The 15,600-nt window shown below is 40.6% G+C and overlaps 1 protein-coding gene across 4 annotated transcripts in view; it reads left to right on the forward strand.

The window, feature by feature from the left end:
* The window catches only part of IQANK1 (IQ motif and ankyrin repeat containing 1), a 55,897-nt gene that overhangs the window by 23,300 nt on the left and 16,997 nt on the right, over window positions 1-15,600 (forward strand). For all 4 annotated transcript variants that reach the window (XM_072602580.1, XM_072602583.1, XM_072602581.1 and 1 more), the window contains 3 exons: window positions 7,338-7,477; window positions 7,640-7,694; window positions 12,953-13,045. In XM_072602580.1, coding sequence (XP_072458681.1) covers window positions 7,338-7,477; window positions 7,640-7,694; window positions 12,953-13,045 — 288 coding nt within the window. The remainder of the gene's footprint in view (window positions 1-7,337; window positions 7,478-7,639; window positions 7,695-12,952; window positions 13,046-15,600) is intronic.

The raw sequence follows: 15,600 nt of genomic DNA on the forward strand, positions 1-15,600 counted from the left end.
GCTTAATTCAGATTACAACTCAAGTAATAAAACTAATAATGATGATGAAACTATAACAACAAAATAGATTTTTAAAATCAGAGTGTTAAGTAAAACCCTGGAAATATTGATATTATGAGGTCTTGGGCAGTATGGGGGGAAATGAAAAAGAGAGGGGAAAAAATGTTGATCCTGGATGAGCTCCCATAATGTAACTTTGACTCACATCTATGAGGCAGATTTTAATATAGGGCCCAAATTCTTAGCAATTCTACATTTAGAAGGGAAGTTATGAAATAGCTCATACTTATGCCCCCAGTTGGAGAGCAAAACTCTAACAATGAGTTGGTGTTGGAGCATGTTGCTTCACTAGGAAAGGTCCCTTTCTCTTTCATGGCTCTGATTTCACCCTCATGCCACACCCAGTAACATACAAGGTATGTGGACCAGGCATGTTTATGAGAAATAATGTTAAATCCAGCAAATGTGTTTTTAATAGAATAAATTTAAGAAAAACACAAAAGAAAGTAAGGCTGGGGCAGGGTAGGGCCCACCCCTGCTACCTTGTTTCTCCAAAATGAGGACCTGAGATGAAACACACGCACGCAGTTTTGAAGAAGGGAACTGAAAATGTGGCAGATACTAGCTGTTGCTACTATGACACGCAGCTAATGTGGGACAACTAATACCTCTCCTTGGGAGTGCCCAAACTCTGGCCATTGTTAGGTATGCAAAACCCCCCACACCTGGTCTCCCCACTCATGAGCTGATCTTGTATTAGTTTTCTTTTCCCAGACTGGGAAGAGCTACAAACCCCAGGGGCTTTTGTGGCCAGCCAACCCCTTTCCAGATATTGTTACACAAAAATTTGAAATGTTGGCATGTGGAAGAAAGGTTAGATTTGTTCTATTTTGCCTCAGAAAGTAGAAATAGGAGCAATGAGTGAAAGTAGTGAAGAGACAAATTTAGGCTTGGTATTGGGAAAAACTTCCTCACAATTAGAGCTTCTCTATCTATAGCCAGAATAGGTTGCCTCATAAGGTAATGGGTTTCTACTCCTTGGAGTTCATCAGGACAAGGTTGGGTGAGTATTGTCAGGAATACTGTAGTTCAGGATTCTCTAGAGTTTGCGCTTGGTGGCCATTAGATTCATTCAAAAGCTTATAATTCTGTGATTCTTTGTTACAAAATGGAATTCTGTTGAAATTAGGAGGATTGAGAAATGATAGAAACGTAAATGTCCCCTATGGCCCAGTTCTCCCGAGGACTGTGGCCTGTACAAACCAGGCTCATTCCGGAGGGCATGACCCTAAAGGGTTAGCTTTGCTCTTTGACTTCTTATCCACCTACCCCAAAATAAAACTTTAAGAGAGTCTCTAAAACAAAGCTTCAATGTGCTCTCCCCAAATGTAGAATGACAGGTTGCCAATTTCTTCACAGGCACTAAATGTAATATAGGCATAGGTATGGATCAATCTTCATTCTACTCACCGCTAAAAATGCATAAAATGCAAAGGATATACGGGAAGCCATGAACAAATATAGAAGCATAAAAGACTCACTACCAGAAAAAAAAAAAACCCTTCTAGGCACTGCTAAATAAATATTCCCCTTTCACCTCAGACATGTTAAGTGACTCATTAGAATATCGTAGATGTTGACAGGGTCCAGAGCTCCACTTCCATGCCCTACTTTTGATCTTCTAGCTGCAGGATGATCCTACTGGAAGCACTCTTCTTCCTCTGATAAATGCTCTGTTAAGGAAATCTCTCTCTGGGTGGACAGGACGTGGCTCAAATCCATGAACTCTCAAATTTCTGAACTCAAACTCAAGATTGCTCATGAGGTAATCCTCAAGACTGGAAATGTCCATTCTCAGAGTCAGTAGTCTTTAAACTGTGCTCAGAAAAAGAAACAGAAAATTAGAAGGCATCCAGAAATTGGAGATTCAGGAATGCCCATCTCAGGGCAAGCCTGGTCTGGTTGCCATGTGCTTCTCTGCTGCTTCAAGGGGTGAAGTTTCCTTCTCTTGTTCCTTGCTGCTCTCTGATCTGCAAATTCAAGGAAGAAAAAGCACACAAAGAGGAAAATGGGCAGAAGGGGTAAATTGCTTCACAAAACTTGCTTTTACAGGGATAGCCACTTTGACCAGAGTCTGTTTCTCCTGATTCTTAGTAACCAGTCATCTTTTAGCCATTCGCAGTCACTGGGAACCAATCACAGGAATTCTTTGTCACCTCTGCAAGGGATGATAGTACTAGTCTACATTCTGAGTCGTGCCCCATCCAACACAAGTTCATACTCTGCAATCTCATCAAGCCAATTGAGGGACTCATCAGATTGATCAGGGCCTCTCCTAAAAAGCATTAATAAAACATCCTTCTTAGAAAAAAGTAAAAATGGAATTGAATAAGGTGGAGCCTGGAAGCAGGGACAAAGCTTGCTAAATTGAATTGAAGTTATTGTAATTGTTCAGACAAAATGTAATGTGAGATGCCAAAATATTCCACAAAATGATGTTTCTTGACTCTTTGGACCTTTGATAAAAACCAATTCCATCAATTCCTTTTCTTGCTTCTCCAAGGAGAACCTGTAAGTTCAATTTCACTACAAATTCCTTATATCTTTTGGGTTTATTTATATTGAGAGTTTAAATATTGATATAATTCAGTTTATTCTGTAATGTGACTCACTAGTTATTGAATAATAATCTCACAATTAGAGTACTATCAGGAAATTTAACATGTATGATCTAAAAACTGGGAGTATATTGGTGCTGAAAAGAAGAATTTTTGTTTCAAGGAATAACTTGTGATCATTGAAAGCATTGTGCAAATATGGGCCAGGCCAGTTTTCTTTTGTTGTTGTTCAACTCTTCATGACCCCATTTAGGATTTTCTTGGCAATTTCCTTGCCATTTCCTTCTCCAGCTCATTTCACAGATGAAGAAACTGAGGCAAACAGGGTTAAGTGATTTGCCCAGGGTAATATAACTAGCATCTTAGGCCAGATTTGAACTTGTGAAGATGAGTCTTCCTGATTCTAAGCCCAGTGCTCTATCCACTTGACCACCTAGCTGCTCGGTACAATTTTAGATACAGGATTTATCCAAGACATATGATAAATTAATAACCTAGTGGGTTGCTGTCATAATCTGGGAAATATATAATCTTCATCCACTTGGCTTTTGGTATGTAGATTGCTGGATCTTTCTTTTAAATGCCAGTGGATCTCCTAAGAGTAGCCATATAGTATCCTGAAGCATGATACCATTTACAAAGAGAAGTTTTTTGCAGAAGAAAAAATATCACCCACTGTGTTTATCTTTAGGTGAAACATTTTGTTAATGTGCAGGCATTCTGCTTGGATAATAATAGCTAGCATTTATATAGTATTTCAAGGCTCTTAACTCCTACAAGGCTTAGAGTCAGCCTCTTTGAAAGTGTCCTCCATATCCTGCAGTTCTCTTCAATTCTCCCTCCTGGAGTTCCTCTCCAGAGATATTTTTTTAATGTGATATAAAACTTCATCTTCTAGTTTTGATACTAAGATAATTTTATTTCTTCCTGAACTTGGAAGAACTTCAACTCCCAGAATCTTTAGCAACTTATAGCTCCTCAAAAGGCAGCCAGCCAGTCAATCCAAGTCTTGTTAGTATAATAGGGTTTTGAGAGGTTGTTGTTGTTTGTCCATTCTGGAAGAGGACTATGACATCAGGAAGGTGATGCCATGACATGCAAGTGAATTGGATTTAAGTGAGGGAGGGCTGTACAAAATCACCAACCTCACTTTCTCCTCCAGAGCCATCTGGGTCCAGTGAGCAGATATAGATCAGGAAAAGTGGAGATGGCCCTCAAGGGGTAGTAGGGGTTTGAGAATTGGGAATATCAGTCTATGAGCCAGAAGATATAATTGAGTCATGCCCTGGAGTTCTTAAAGAGACACAGTCTGTAAGAGACAGACTAAGAGGAAGGAAGGGGACCTCAACTGAACAGAAGTGGCAATGGGGTTAGGAGCCCCACCTAGGACTTAGGCAAAGCTAAAAAGAATCAGAGGCACAAGGACAATGGACAAAAGGGAAAAAAAAGTATGACTGACCTGTGACAGAGAAGGGAGAAATCAAGAATGGCTAAAGCCACCAATTTTTTCCATCCCTTCAAGGGATGGAAAAGGCATATGTACTAAGATTCAATGTATGAACTGAAGGAAATCCCAAGAAAAGGTCTGCTCTTTTGCCAACTTTTGCTCCTAGTGAGCTCTCATCTATTAATAGACATTGTAATATACTCTACTCACTTCTTTCTGGTTTGTCTTGACCAAAAATAGGTCAGGTCTTAGTTAAAGATATAGATAAATTTAAATAAAGAGAGCCAAAACTTTACCTAAATGTTAGAAGCTTTCTAACTGGGGGCTCTGAGCTATTGTGGTCATACTACTAACTTTTCATTTAATAGAAACTCTTATTGACAGAAGAAAAGGACCAATTTGGACCTGTGGGGTCCCATTGTCCCCTCTGTTTAAAAATGAGCAAATTGTTGTAACAGGGTGTGACTAACTAAATCTCCAGAGAGAGGAGATAGGGAGGAGAAGGCAGTGATGAGTATCTGCTACCAAGTACATGTTCTACAGCAACGCTATATATCTATAATTGCTGGTATTACACCAAAACAATAGTTACATTGGTGAACATATATGTTAAGGATATGCCTCCTTTCTTTATTCCTACCTTAATATTAATTACCAAGGATTATTTAACAAAATTATCTCATTTTTCTCTTATCAAGGAATCTTGTGTGTTTTTAACACATCCATGAAAGATACCTTGTTAGAACTGCATTTTGCAACCTTCAAAGTTGCATTTTGCTCTACTGAGTCAAACACTTTTTCAAGAAACTGTAATTAAAATTTCCATACTTTGACTGTAAATTGTGTGACAGTGAAGATGTCTGCTGTAGGAAGTGGTCTGAGAACACCTGTTGATTCCCATGTTTTCATAAAGAATATAGCTAATACATGCATAGCCTTTCATAAAGATTTTATAGAGATGATGATATGGAAGTTGCTGATATCTTTTCAGTTATTTTCTTGGGAAATCTGAATACTGCCTGTTATTCTTTAGGAGTGTGTAGGGAAATTTCTGATGAGCATTTATTAAGCACCTATTATGTGCCAGGCACTGTTCTAGTTGCTGGGATGAAAATATATTGAATGAAATAATCTCTACCCACAAGGAGTTTGCACTCTAATGGGGAAGCAACAAGTATATTAAAAAGTATATGCAGTATAAATATAAAGAGAATAAATACAAAGTAATTAATACAAGGTGTGTGTGTTTGTCCTTCATTGCCGAAGAAGACCATGCCATCAGAGAAATGATGACATGACTTGCACTTGACTTTGTTTTGAGTGAGGGAGGGCTGTGCAGGTCACCAGCCTCACTTCTCCTCCAGAGCCATCTGAATCCAGTGACCAGATATTCCTCAGGATGACTGGAGATGACCCAGGATGAGGCAATTGGGGTTAAGTGACTTGCCCACGGTCACACAGCTAGTGAGTGTCAAGTGTCTGGGGTGAGATTTGATCTCAGGTCCTCCTGACTCCTGCACTGGTGCTCTACCCACTGCATCACCTAGCTGCCAATTAATACAAGGTAGTTTGGGAGGGAAGGCAGTTCTGCTCAGAGAAGGTTTTATGGAAGATGGCACTTGAACAATGTCTTGAAGGAAGAAGGACTCTGTGAGATGGAGGTGAGGAAGAGAGTGCATTCCAGGTCTTGAGGACAGTCTGTTTAAAGCCATGGCGATAGGAGAGGGAATGTTGTATTTGAAGAGCAATGATTACTACATCTACAACCAGTCATCGTCTATATGTGTTAAAAATATGGGCAGTTTCATTTTTCATTGTATTGTTCAGTGCTCATCCTGTCCAGTTCCTTCTGACTCTCTTCCTGAAGAAAGTATATGTGGCGGCAGGTCGGTGTTGTGGTTGATTGAGTTCTGGGGTCAGGATGAGTCAGGAAGACTCATCTTTGTGAGTTCAAATCTGGCCTCAGATACTTACTAGCTGTGTGACCCTGGGCAAGTCACTTAACCTGTATTTGCCTCAGGCCCTCTTCTGTAAAATGACCTGGGGAAGGAAATGGCAAACCACTCCAGGATCTTTGCCAAGAAAACCCCAAATAGGGTCACAAAGAGTCAGACACGAGTGAACAACAACAATATAGACAATGAAGTAAAATCATTTCTTAAAAAAAGTTATGTGTGATACACACCCAAGATACTTAACAATCTACCAGATTTTGACCCCTTTATTTCCTTAATCCTAACCCATATTTTTCATTCATTCTGCATGCACACTTTCACGTTGAAGTTATCAAGTATGTGTTGATTTAATTTGAAAGATTTTATTGTTTTTCCTAGAATTTCTGTATTCTTTATTTTTTTACTTATGTGTAGCTCAAATATTGAAATACAAGATGACAAAGAACCTCATAAAATGACGTTGCCTATTGCCTTTGGGTGCATGAGAAAAATGACTCTTCCAGTTGTCCAAGTACAACCTGTGAGCAACATTTCCATTTAATTGCAAATTCTTTGTCTTCCTCTGTAACAAAAATGTTAATATTCATGGAGTTCATTTCTCCAAATAGTGTCAGTGAGTTGGAAATGGAGTTCACATTATCAGTACCAAGAGTTAAATTAATGTTTTTAAAGGATCTAAACATCATATGGTTCTTATCCCTCTCTGTCCTCTTTTTTGGCTCTCTGCCTCCCTTACTGTGTAAGTTAAAAGGGGCAGGGCATATGTACTAAGGTTCAATGTATAATTATGTTTATGTTGTGGGCTCCCATGGCCAAGGAATTTTTATGCTCGCAACAGACCCTTACACTTAGCTAGGCTGAGTTCTCAGCAGACAGTCTGTCATTGGGACTGTCCTCAAATTCTCTTCTACTTGGTAGAATCTGTCAAGGTTTATAATCTACTACCATCATGTTAGAGGATTACCTTCACATTACCCAGGATTACCTCCACATCACCAGGAAGTATCAGAGTAGAATGTTTCTGGAATGGTAACATAAGCACAGTGACGATGCACACACTAATGACTGTGATGATGCATGATATGGTAGAAAGAGTGTTGGACCTTGAGTCAGCATGCCAGGGTTTTCATTCTAGATCACACATACTAGTTTTGACAGATTACTTTGTTTCTTTGAGCCTGTTTCTTATCTATGAAATGGATATTAAAGTGTTTGGGCTCTCTCTCTTACATAGTACCTAATGGGCATGTATATCCACCTGCATGTATAAGCACCTTTGTATATTTGTGATGTCCTTCATCTATTCTCCACACGTAGGTAGCCTCACTGGATGCCGTGGTAGATATCTTGAAGTCCTGGGACATTAGTCTCACAGAAGCCATGCTGAAGAAGATGGAGGCTGAGCAGCAACGTCGGGCCCAAGAGGCCCAGAAGCAGAAGGAGGCGGAAACCAAGCGGTGCCCATGGGGAAGGGAAGGGTGGAGAGAGGGGGCCATTTCAGGTGTTACATGAGAGGTACTGGGGTGGGTTTCAGGGTGGTAAGTAAAGACTGGAGCTAATGCATAGAGGTAATGACTGGGGAAAACCACCACCCTCACCTCCCCTATCCATTCCTACAGAATGGCTGCCAACGTGCAGGAGCTACAGAAGGAGCAGGAAAGATGTCAAAAGGAGGTTAATATGAATAGGACTCCAACCCCATGGTCACACAAAACCATGCCCCCCCCAAAAAACTCAGAGCTCAACTCCCTCATAGAGGTTCCCAAATCCATTGAGTCCAAATTGGAAGAGTCCTCAGAGTGTACCTAGTACGACTCTTCTTTGTCATGAATCTCCTCAATAGCATCCCCAAGCATTCACCCTCTGCTCTAAGAGTTCCTGAGAGGGAGAACCTGCTACCTCTTAAAGTGACCATTCCACTTCTGAACAATTCTTTTTTTTAATGTTTATTTATTTATTTTTTAGTTTTCAACATTCATTTCCACAAAATTTTGGGTTCCAAATTTTCTCCCCATCTCTCCCCTCTCCCCACCTCAAAACACTGTGCATTGTGATTACCCCTTTCCCCAATCTGCACTCCCTTCTATTACACCTCTCCCTTCCTTTATTCCCATCTTCTCTCTTTTCTTGTAGTGCAAGATAGATTTCTATACCCCATTACCTGTATTTCTTATTTCCCAGTTGCATGCAAAAACAATTCTCAACATTCATTCCTAAAACTTTGAGTTCCAACTTCTCTCTCTTCCTCTCTCCCTACTCATCCCCCTGAGAAATCAAGCAGTTCAATATAGGCTATATATGTGTAGTTTTGCAAAAGACTTCCATAATAGTCATGTTGTGTAAGACTAACAATATTTCCCTCCATTCTATCCTGCCCCCCATTTATTCTATTCTCTCTTTTGACCTTGTCCTTATCCCCTTCTCCCCTACTTTCCTGTAGTGTAAGACAGATTTTCATACCAAATTAAGTGTGGATGTTCTTCCCTCCTTAAGCCAAATGTGATGAGAGTAAGCTTCACTTTTTCCCTCTCACCTCCCTCCTTTTCTCCTCCATTGAAAAAAGCTTTTTCTTGCCTCTTTTATGAGAGATAATTTGCCCCATTCCATTTCTCCCTTTCTCCTCCCAATATATTCCTCTCCCAACCCTTAATTTTATTTTTTAGATATCATCCCTTCCTATTCAACTAACCCTGTGCTCTCTGTCTATATGTGTGTGTGTGTGTGTGTGTGTGTGTGTGTGTGTTTAATTCCTCCAACTACCCAAATACTGAGAAAAGTTTCAAGAGTTATAAATATTATCTTTCCATGTAGGAATGTAAACAGTTCAATTTTGGTAAGTCCCTTATGATTTCTCTTTGCTGTTTACTTTTTCATGCTTCTCTTGATTCTTGTGTTTGAAAGTCAAATTTTCTATTCAGCTCTGGTCTTTTCATCAAGAATGCTTGAAAGTCCTCTATTTCATTGAATTACTATTTTTCCCCTGAAGTATTACACTCAGTTTTGCTGGGTAGGTGATTCTTGGTTTTAATCCTAGTTCCTTTGACTTCTGGAATATCATATTCCAATCCCTTCAATCCCTTAATGTAGAAGCTGCTGGATCTTATGTTATCCTGATTGTATTTCCACAATACTCAAACTGTTTCTTTCTAGTTGCTTGTGATATTTCTCCTTGACTTGGGAACTCTGGAATTTGGCTACAATAGTCCTAGGAGTTTCTCTTTTTGGATCTCTTTCTGGAGGTAATCAGTAGATTCTTTCAATATTTATTTTGCCCTCTGATTCTAGAATATCAGGTCAGTTCTCCTTGATAATTTCTTGAAAGATGATGTCTAGACTCTTTTTTTGATCATGGCTTTCAGGTAGTCCCATAATTTTTCATTTGTCTCTCCTGGATCTATTTTCTGAGTCAGCTGTTTTTTCTAAAGAGATATTTCACATTTTCTTCTATTTTTTCATTCTTTTGCAATTTCTTGGTTTCTCATAAAGTCATTAGCTTCCATCTGCTCCATTCTCATTTTTAAAGAACTATTTTCTTCAGTGAGTTTTTGAACCTCCTTTTCATTTGGCTAATTCTGTTTTTTAAAGCATCTTATCCTCATTGACTTTTTGGACCTCTTTTGCCAATTGAGTTAGCCTATTTTTAAAGGTGTTATTTTCTTCAGCATTTTTTGGGTCTCCTTTAGCAAGGTGTTGACTCACTTTTCATGATTTTCTTGCATCACTCTCATTTCTCTTCTCAATTTTTTTCTCCATCTCCCTTACTTGATTTTCAAAATCCTTTTTGAGTTCTTGACAATGGCCTGAGACCATTGCATATTTATTTTGGAGGTTTTGGATGCAGCAGCTTTGACTTTTAGGTCTTCCTCTGATGGTATGCATTGTTCTTTCTCATCCAAAAGAATGGAAGAAAATACCTGTTCACCAAGAAAGTAGCCTTCTATAGTCTTATTTTTTTACCCTTTTTTGGGCATTTTCCCAGCCAGTTATTTGACTTTTGAGTCCTTTGTCAAGAGAAGGGTATACTCTGGGGACCCGTAAGTTCTCAGTTCCTCCAAGGTGGTACAATTAAGGAAGAGGAGTTTACTCCTCTCTGGCCTGTGCTCTGGTCTGGGAGCAACCACAGGCACTCTTCTGCTCAGGATCTGCAAGTAAGATTCCCTCTTCAGAGACTCCACCAGCCAGTACTCTTCCTCACCCCAGGACCACCACTCAGGACTGAGAACCAGATCAGCTGCTCAATTCTCCCAGGCTCTTTAAGCCAAGGGCTCCCAAAACAGATGCTGCTGCTGCAGTGGCTGCTGCTTGAGGTGTCAGACCACGTTCCCTTCTCACCCAGGTGAAAGAGATTTCTCACTGACCTTTGAAGCTGCCTTTGGCATTTGTGGGTTGAGTAATCTGGGAACCATTGCTGCTGGTGCTGCTCTGGTCCTGTCTCTGCCAAGCTGCTTGGTCAAGGCTGGGCTGTGTTCCACTCCACACCCAGTGCAATAGACCTTTTGTGTCAGCCTTCCAGGCTATCTTGGACTGGAAATCTCTTTCACTCTGTTGTTTTGTGGCTTCTGCTGCTCTAGAATTTGTTTAGAGTCATTTTTTACAGGATTTTATGGGCTATCGGGGCGGGGGGGGCTTCTACAAGTCTGTACTTCTACACCGCAATCTTGGCTGTACCCTCCCTGACCAATTCTAATTGCAAGGAAATGCTGTCATATGTCAAGCCTACATTAATCTATCTAAAATTTCCATCTATTATCCCTAATTCTGCCTTCCTAGAGTCAAGAAGCACATCTAACACCCCTTATACATGACAATCCTTGAGATACATGAAAGCAGATTCCATGTTGCTCCTGGGCAGGTAGGTGGCACTGCAGTGCACAGAGCACCAGACCTGAATTCAGGAAGACCTGGCCTGAGTTCAGCTTTGACTTCAGACATTTACTAGCTGAGTGACCACGGGCAAGTCACTTAACCCTGTTTATTGCAGTTTCCTCTTCTGTAAAATGAACTAGAGAAGGAAATGGCCTCAAAATGAGGTCACAGAGTCAGAAACAACTGAAAAATGACTGAACCAAAAAAGAAAAATCGCATCCCTCCTAAGTCTCTTCTTCAGATTAAACATTTCCAGTCCACTGAACCAGAAGGACCTATTCCCCAGTGCTCTCACCACCCTTATCTGGATGCTTTCCAATCAGTCATTGTGGCATTAATCACAAGATGTATTCTTGCCCATGGAGACCAAAGTGGGACTATTCCTTGAGTCTGTATGCCAGAGCTCTCGTAATGCAGCTTGGGCAGGAGAATATTAGCATGGAGTGGGGGGGGGGGGGGTCATGTCCATTCCTATTGGTCACAAAGTCCACTAAGATGCTCATCCCCAGCTTTTTCACAGGAACTCTAATATAGTCAGTACTTCCCCATTCTGTCCCTGTGACATTGGCTTTTTAAACCCAAATGTAGGAAATTACATTTGTCTCTGTTACATTTTATCTTGATTTACCCCATTGTTCTAACATGTTAAGACCTTTATGAATTCTAATTTTATCATCAACTATGACATCTGAAAATTTAATAAGTATGCCTTTCCTGGCTTCAAGGCATTGATAAAAAGCATTGACTATCACAGAACTGAGAGTAGAACTCTCAGACCACCCTTCAAGCTGACATGAGCCCATTAATGGCTACTCTTTGAGTCTAGTCATTCAGCCAATTCTAAACCTCCTTCATTGTATTGCTACCAACGAACCCACATTTCTCCATTTTGTCCACAAAGACAATAGGAAATAATGCATTGAATGCTTTCTTAACTATGTTATGTCTATTATAATCTTACCTACCAGTCTAGTTACTCTGTCAGAGAAGGAAATGAGGCTTGGTCTGGCATAGCCTGTTCTCATTGAACCTCTTGTATTCTGATTGTGCATGCATATGTGTGTGGGATTTTTCTTCCATTTCTAAATGTTCTCAGACCATCTCTTTAGTAATATCTTCCAGAATTTTTCCAAGAATAGAATCAAGCTCATTGTTCTACAACGTGCAGACTCCACACTCCTCTTTTTTGATAATTGGGACAGCTTTGCCATTTTCCAGTTCTGTAGCAACCATTGCCATTCTCCAAGATCTTTCAAAGATCATGCACAGTACATCAACAGTCACATCTGCCAGTTGGGTTGGTTTTTTTCAGTGCTATGGGACAAAGTCCAAGCATTGGCTTGAACTTGCTGAGGAAAATTGGATTCTCTTTTACTGTCTCACTTATCTTGAATATCTCCTCCCTGCTATTCTTTTGTTTGTTATTATCCAACTAAGGAATGTTTTTCTTGGAAGAGAAAACAAAAGCTAAATAAGGGTTGAATACTTCTGTCTTCTTACTTTTATCCACCTTCATCCACTTAGATCAGCCATTCTTCCCAGTTTTTAATGCTCCTCTTTGTCACAAAATAGTTAAAAAGCCTGTTTTGTTGTCCTTCACATTCCTTCCCAACTCATTCTGTGCTTCATCCCTCTTGACATTCTTCTTACAGGACAGTACAATCCTTTTGTATTCATCCTCAATTTTCTACTCTTGCTTCCATTTTTCTATCCACGTCTCTTTAGAATTTCAATCAGTCATTGAAGTCCCTGTACAGTCACATCTTTAGCTCCCAGAATCATTTATGCTTGTTTCTTCTCCTCAAAATGAGTCTTTCCCACCCAAAGCTAGGTGTTCCATTCCATGTTCCAAAAACCAGATCCTCACATCCTAGGTCCTTTAAATACCAATGTAGCCCTCCACTCCTAGGAAGCTCCACTCCCAGGTCCCCCTAACCAACAGACCCACAAACTCAGATTTCCTGAACCTAGGATCCTTAAGTCCAGAGCCCTCCAAACCAAGATCCCCACTATAAGCATTGAGAGCAGGCCAAGACTCAACCAACCTTCCTCCCTTCTCTCAACAGCTGCAAAGAGCCTACTGTGAACTTAACAGGAGGATCACAGAGCATGACAAATGTGAAAGGAAGAAGATGGATAAAACAGACATTACTTTGCAGGTGGGAGAGGCGCCACTGCTGGAAGAGGGGGTCATACTGTATGAGGGATAAGCCACTGCAAAGGGGGCAATGAGTCACTCTAGAGGCCTTGAGGAGTCCCCCTGGGGAGGGAGGCATGAATGACTTAAAAGCAAGGACCATCACATGAGAGGGGTAACTGAAGCAGAAAAAGGCATTCTAGAGGTCTGTCACAGTGAAGGGAAGAGTCACACAGAAGAATCATGGATAAATACTTGAAAGAGACCTTAGAAGTCATCTTATCCAACCTCCTTATTTTACAGAAAAACCCAAAGAGGCTAAGTGACTTTTCCTAGATTACAGCAGAGCCAGGAACAATAAAACCCAGGGCCTCTGATTCCAATTTGAAAATTAAAAGGGACCTCCATAGCAATCTAGGGCAACTCATACATGAAAGGGATGTCCATTCTAATTTAACAAGTGAAGACCTCCAAGGAGGGGGAACTCACAACTTCTCTATGTTACCCATTTCACTTTGGAATAGTACTAATTGTTAGAAAGCTTTTCCTGACATCACACAGTGTTCTGGGTCTAGATAGACCTAATTTTAAGGAACTTTTTTCCAGTGGCTCTGAATCAAGAGTCTGAATGTGATTTTGTGACAATCTCATTTCCCCCATCATCTTCCTTAAGCTAGATATGCCTGCCCAATCCATCAATCAGTGGGACAAACATTTATTGTTTACTATATGCCTAGGATTCTGCCAAACTCTGGGAATAAAAAGAAGAAAGGACTGTCCCTGTCTTTAGGGAGTTTGCATCTAACAGGGGAGACAACATGTATAAGATGCATAGAGAGCCAATAGAAGGCAGTCTTGGAGAGGAAAGCATGAGCCAGTCAGAGGAAGATGCAAAATGAGCATTGTGAAGCCCTAATCTTGGGGAGGAGGGGCAGAGCTGGATGGAGATTGGATACAGAAAACTTATCAATAACCCAAGACAATTCATAACTGTTGCTAAGATATATGAAACAGATTGGTTTTCTCTCACATAATATGTCTTAGTTTGCCTATCATATTGAGGTCAACTATTCACATAGATTCCAAGTGTTGTAGATTCACATAGATTCCAAGTCTTCAGGATGAGGAGAGCTCACTGTGGATTGAGGTGAAAGCTGCAGGGAGAATATGAGAGTGGAGATGGCCCTTGGAGGATCAGGAACTGGAGATATGAGGTGGGGCAAAAGAAGGGGGAATATCATAAGCTTAAGTACAAATCTAGGAATAAACCCACTATCTGGTGTGGGTGGGCATTAGCAGAATGGGGATGAATAGCCAAGGGTGGATGTGAGAGGAATAGTTGAAAATAGCAGAATAAGACTGAAGAGGCAGATTGGGGTCAGAGGGAGAGGGAGCTTGAATGCTAGGCTAAAGAGTAGGCATTTTATTCTGTGGTCAGTGGGGCACCATTGAAGTTTGTGAGTGATGTGATCAGAGCCTTTACCTTAGAAGGACTAATCAAGCAGATTGGATTTGAAAGGGGAGAGAACAGAGGAGGGGGGGCTACTTAGGAGGCTGTTGTCTCAGTGTAGACTAGCAGACCTGAAGCCTGAGCTATGTTAGAGGTTTTTGGGGATATAGAAGAGGAACGCTTGTAGAGGATAAATAGATAGGACTCAGTGATTAAATGGCTGTGCATAAAGATGGTGGGAATGGAACTGCATTCCAGGCTTTCCTTGGTCCTGACACTTCAACCCACGTTATCACAGAATTAAAGAAGCTTAACATTGGAAGGGACCTCAGAGACTACTTAGCTCAACCTGAATCTGAGAAAGAATCTGCTCTATAACATAATCAACAAGCAACCCAGGCACTGAGCCTGGCATTAGGGATACAAAGACAAAAATGAAATGATCCCTCCCCTCAAGGAGCTTACATTCATGATAATCTCTCCTTGTGGGGTGTTTGTGACTCCTGTCTTGGTTCTTTTCCTATCTGTCAGATCCTGCCCAGTGTCTTTTCCTGGGTGTTCATTCAAATCACATCCATTGAGTGGGCATGTCCAAGTCTCTGTCTTGGGCCCTTTTGTCTCCCTTTATTCTCTTAGGGATCTCATCAACTCCCATAAATTCAATTGTCATTTCTATGCAGATGATTCCCAGATCTATATATCTATCCCTGGTCTTTCTCTTGAGCCCCATTCCTACATTACCTACTGCCTATTGGATATTTCATGACTAGATGTCCCAAGCACCTCTCAAGCTCAAGATAGCCAAAACAGAATTTAGCTTTCTCCCCCAAATCTACTCCTTTTCTGAACTTCCATACTATTGAGAACACCTCAACATAATCCTTCTAGTTACTCAGGTTCAAAACCTCAATGTCATCCTTGATTCCTCCCTCTTACTCACCTCATCTAGGCAGTTGGTTGCTGAATCTCACAATTTCTTTCCCTACAACATCTCTCACATATGTTGTCTGCTCTTTACTCATACTGCTATCATCCTAATTCAGGTCCTCATCACCTCTTGACTGGACTATTGCAATGACTTTTTAATTGGATTCCCCACCTCAATTCTCACCCCACTCTAACCTATT

Source organism: Notamacropus eugenii, chromosome 4 (assembly GCF_028372415.1).
Source record: "Notamacropus eugenii isolate mMacEug1 chromosome 4, mMacEug1.pri_v2, whole genome shotgun sequence".
Taxonomy (NCBI): Eukaryota; Metazoa; Chordata; class Mammalia; order Diprotodontia; family Macropodidae; genus Notamacropus; species Notamacropus eugenii.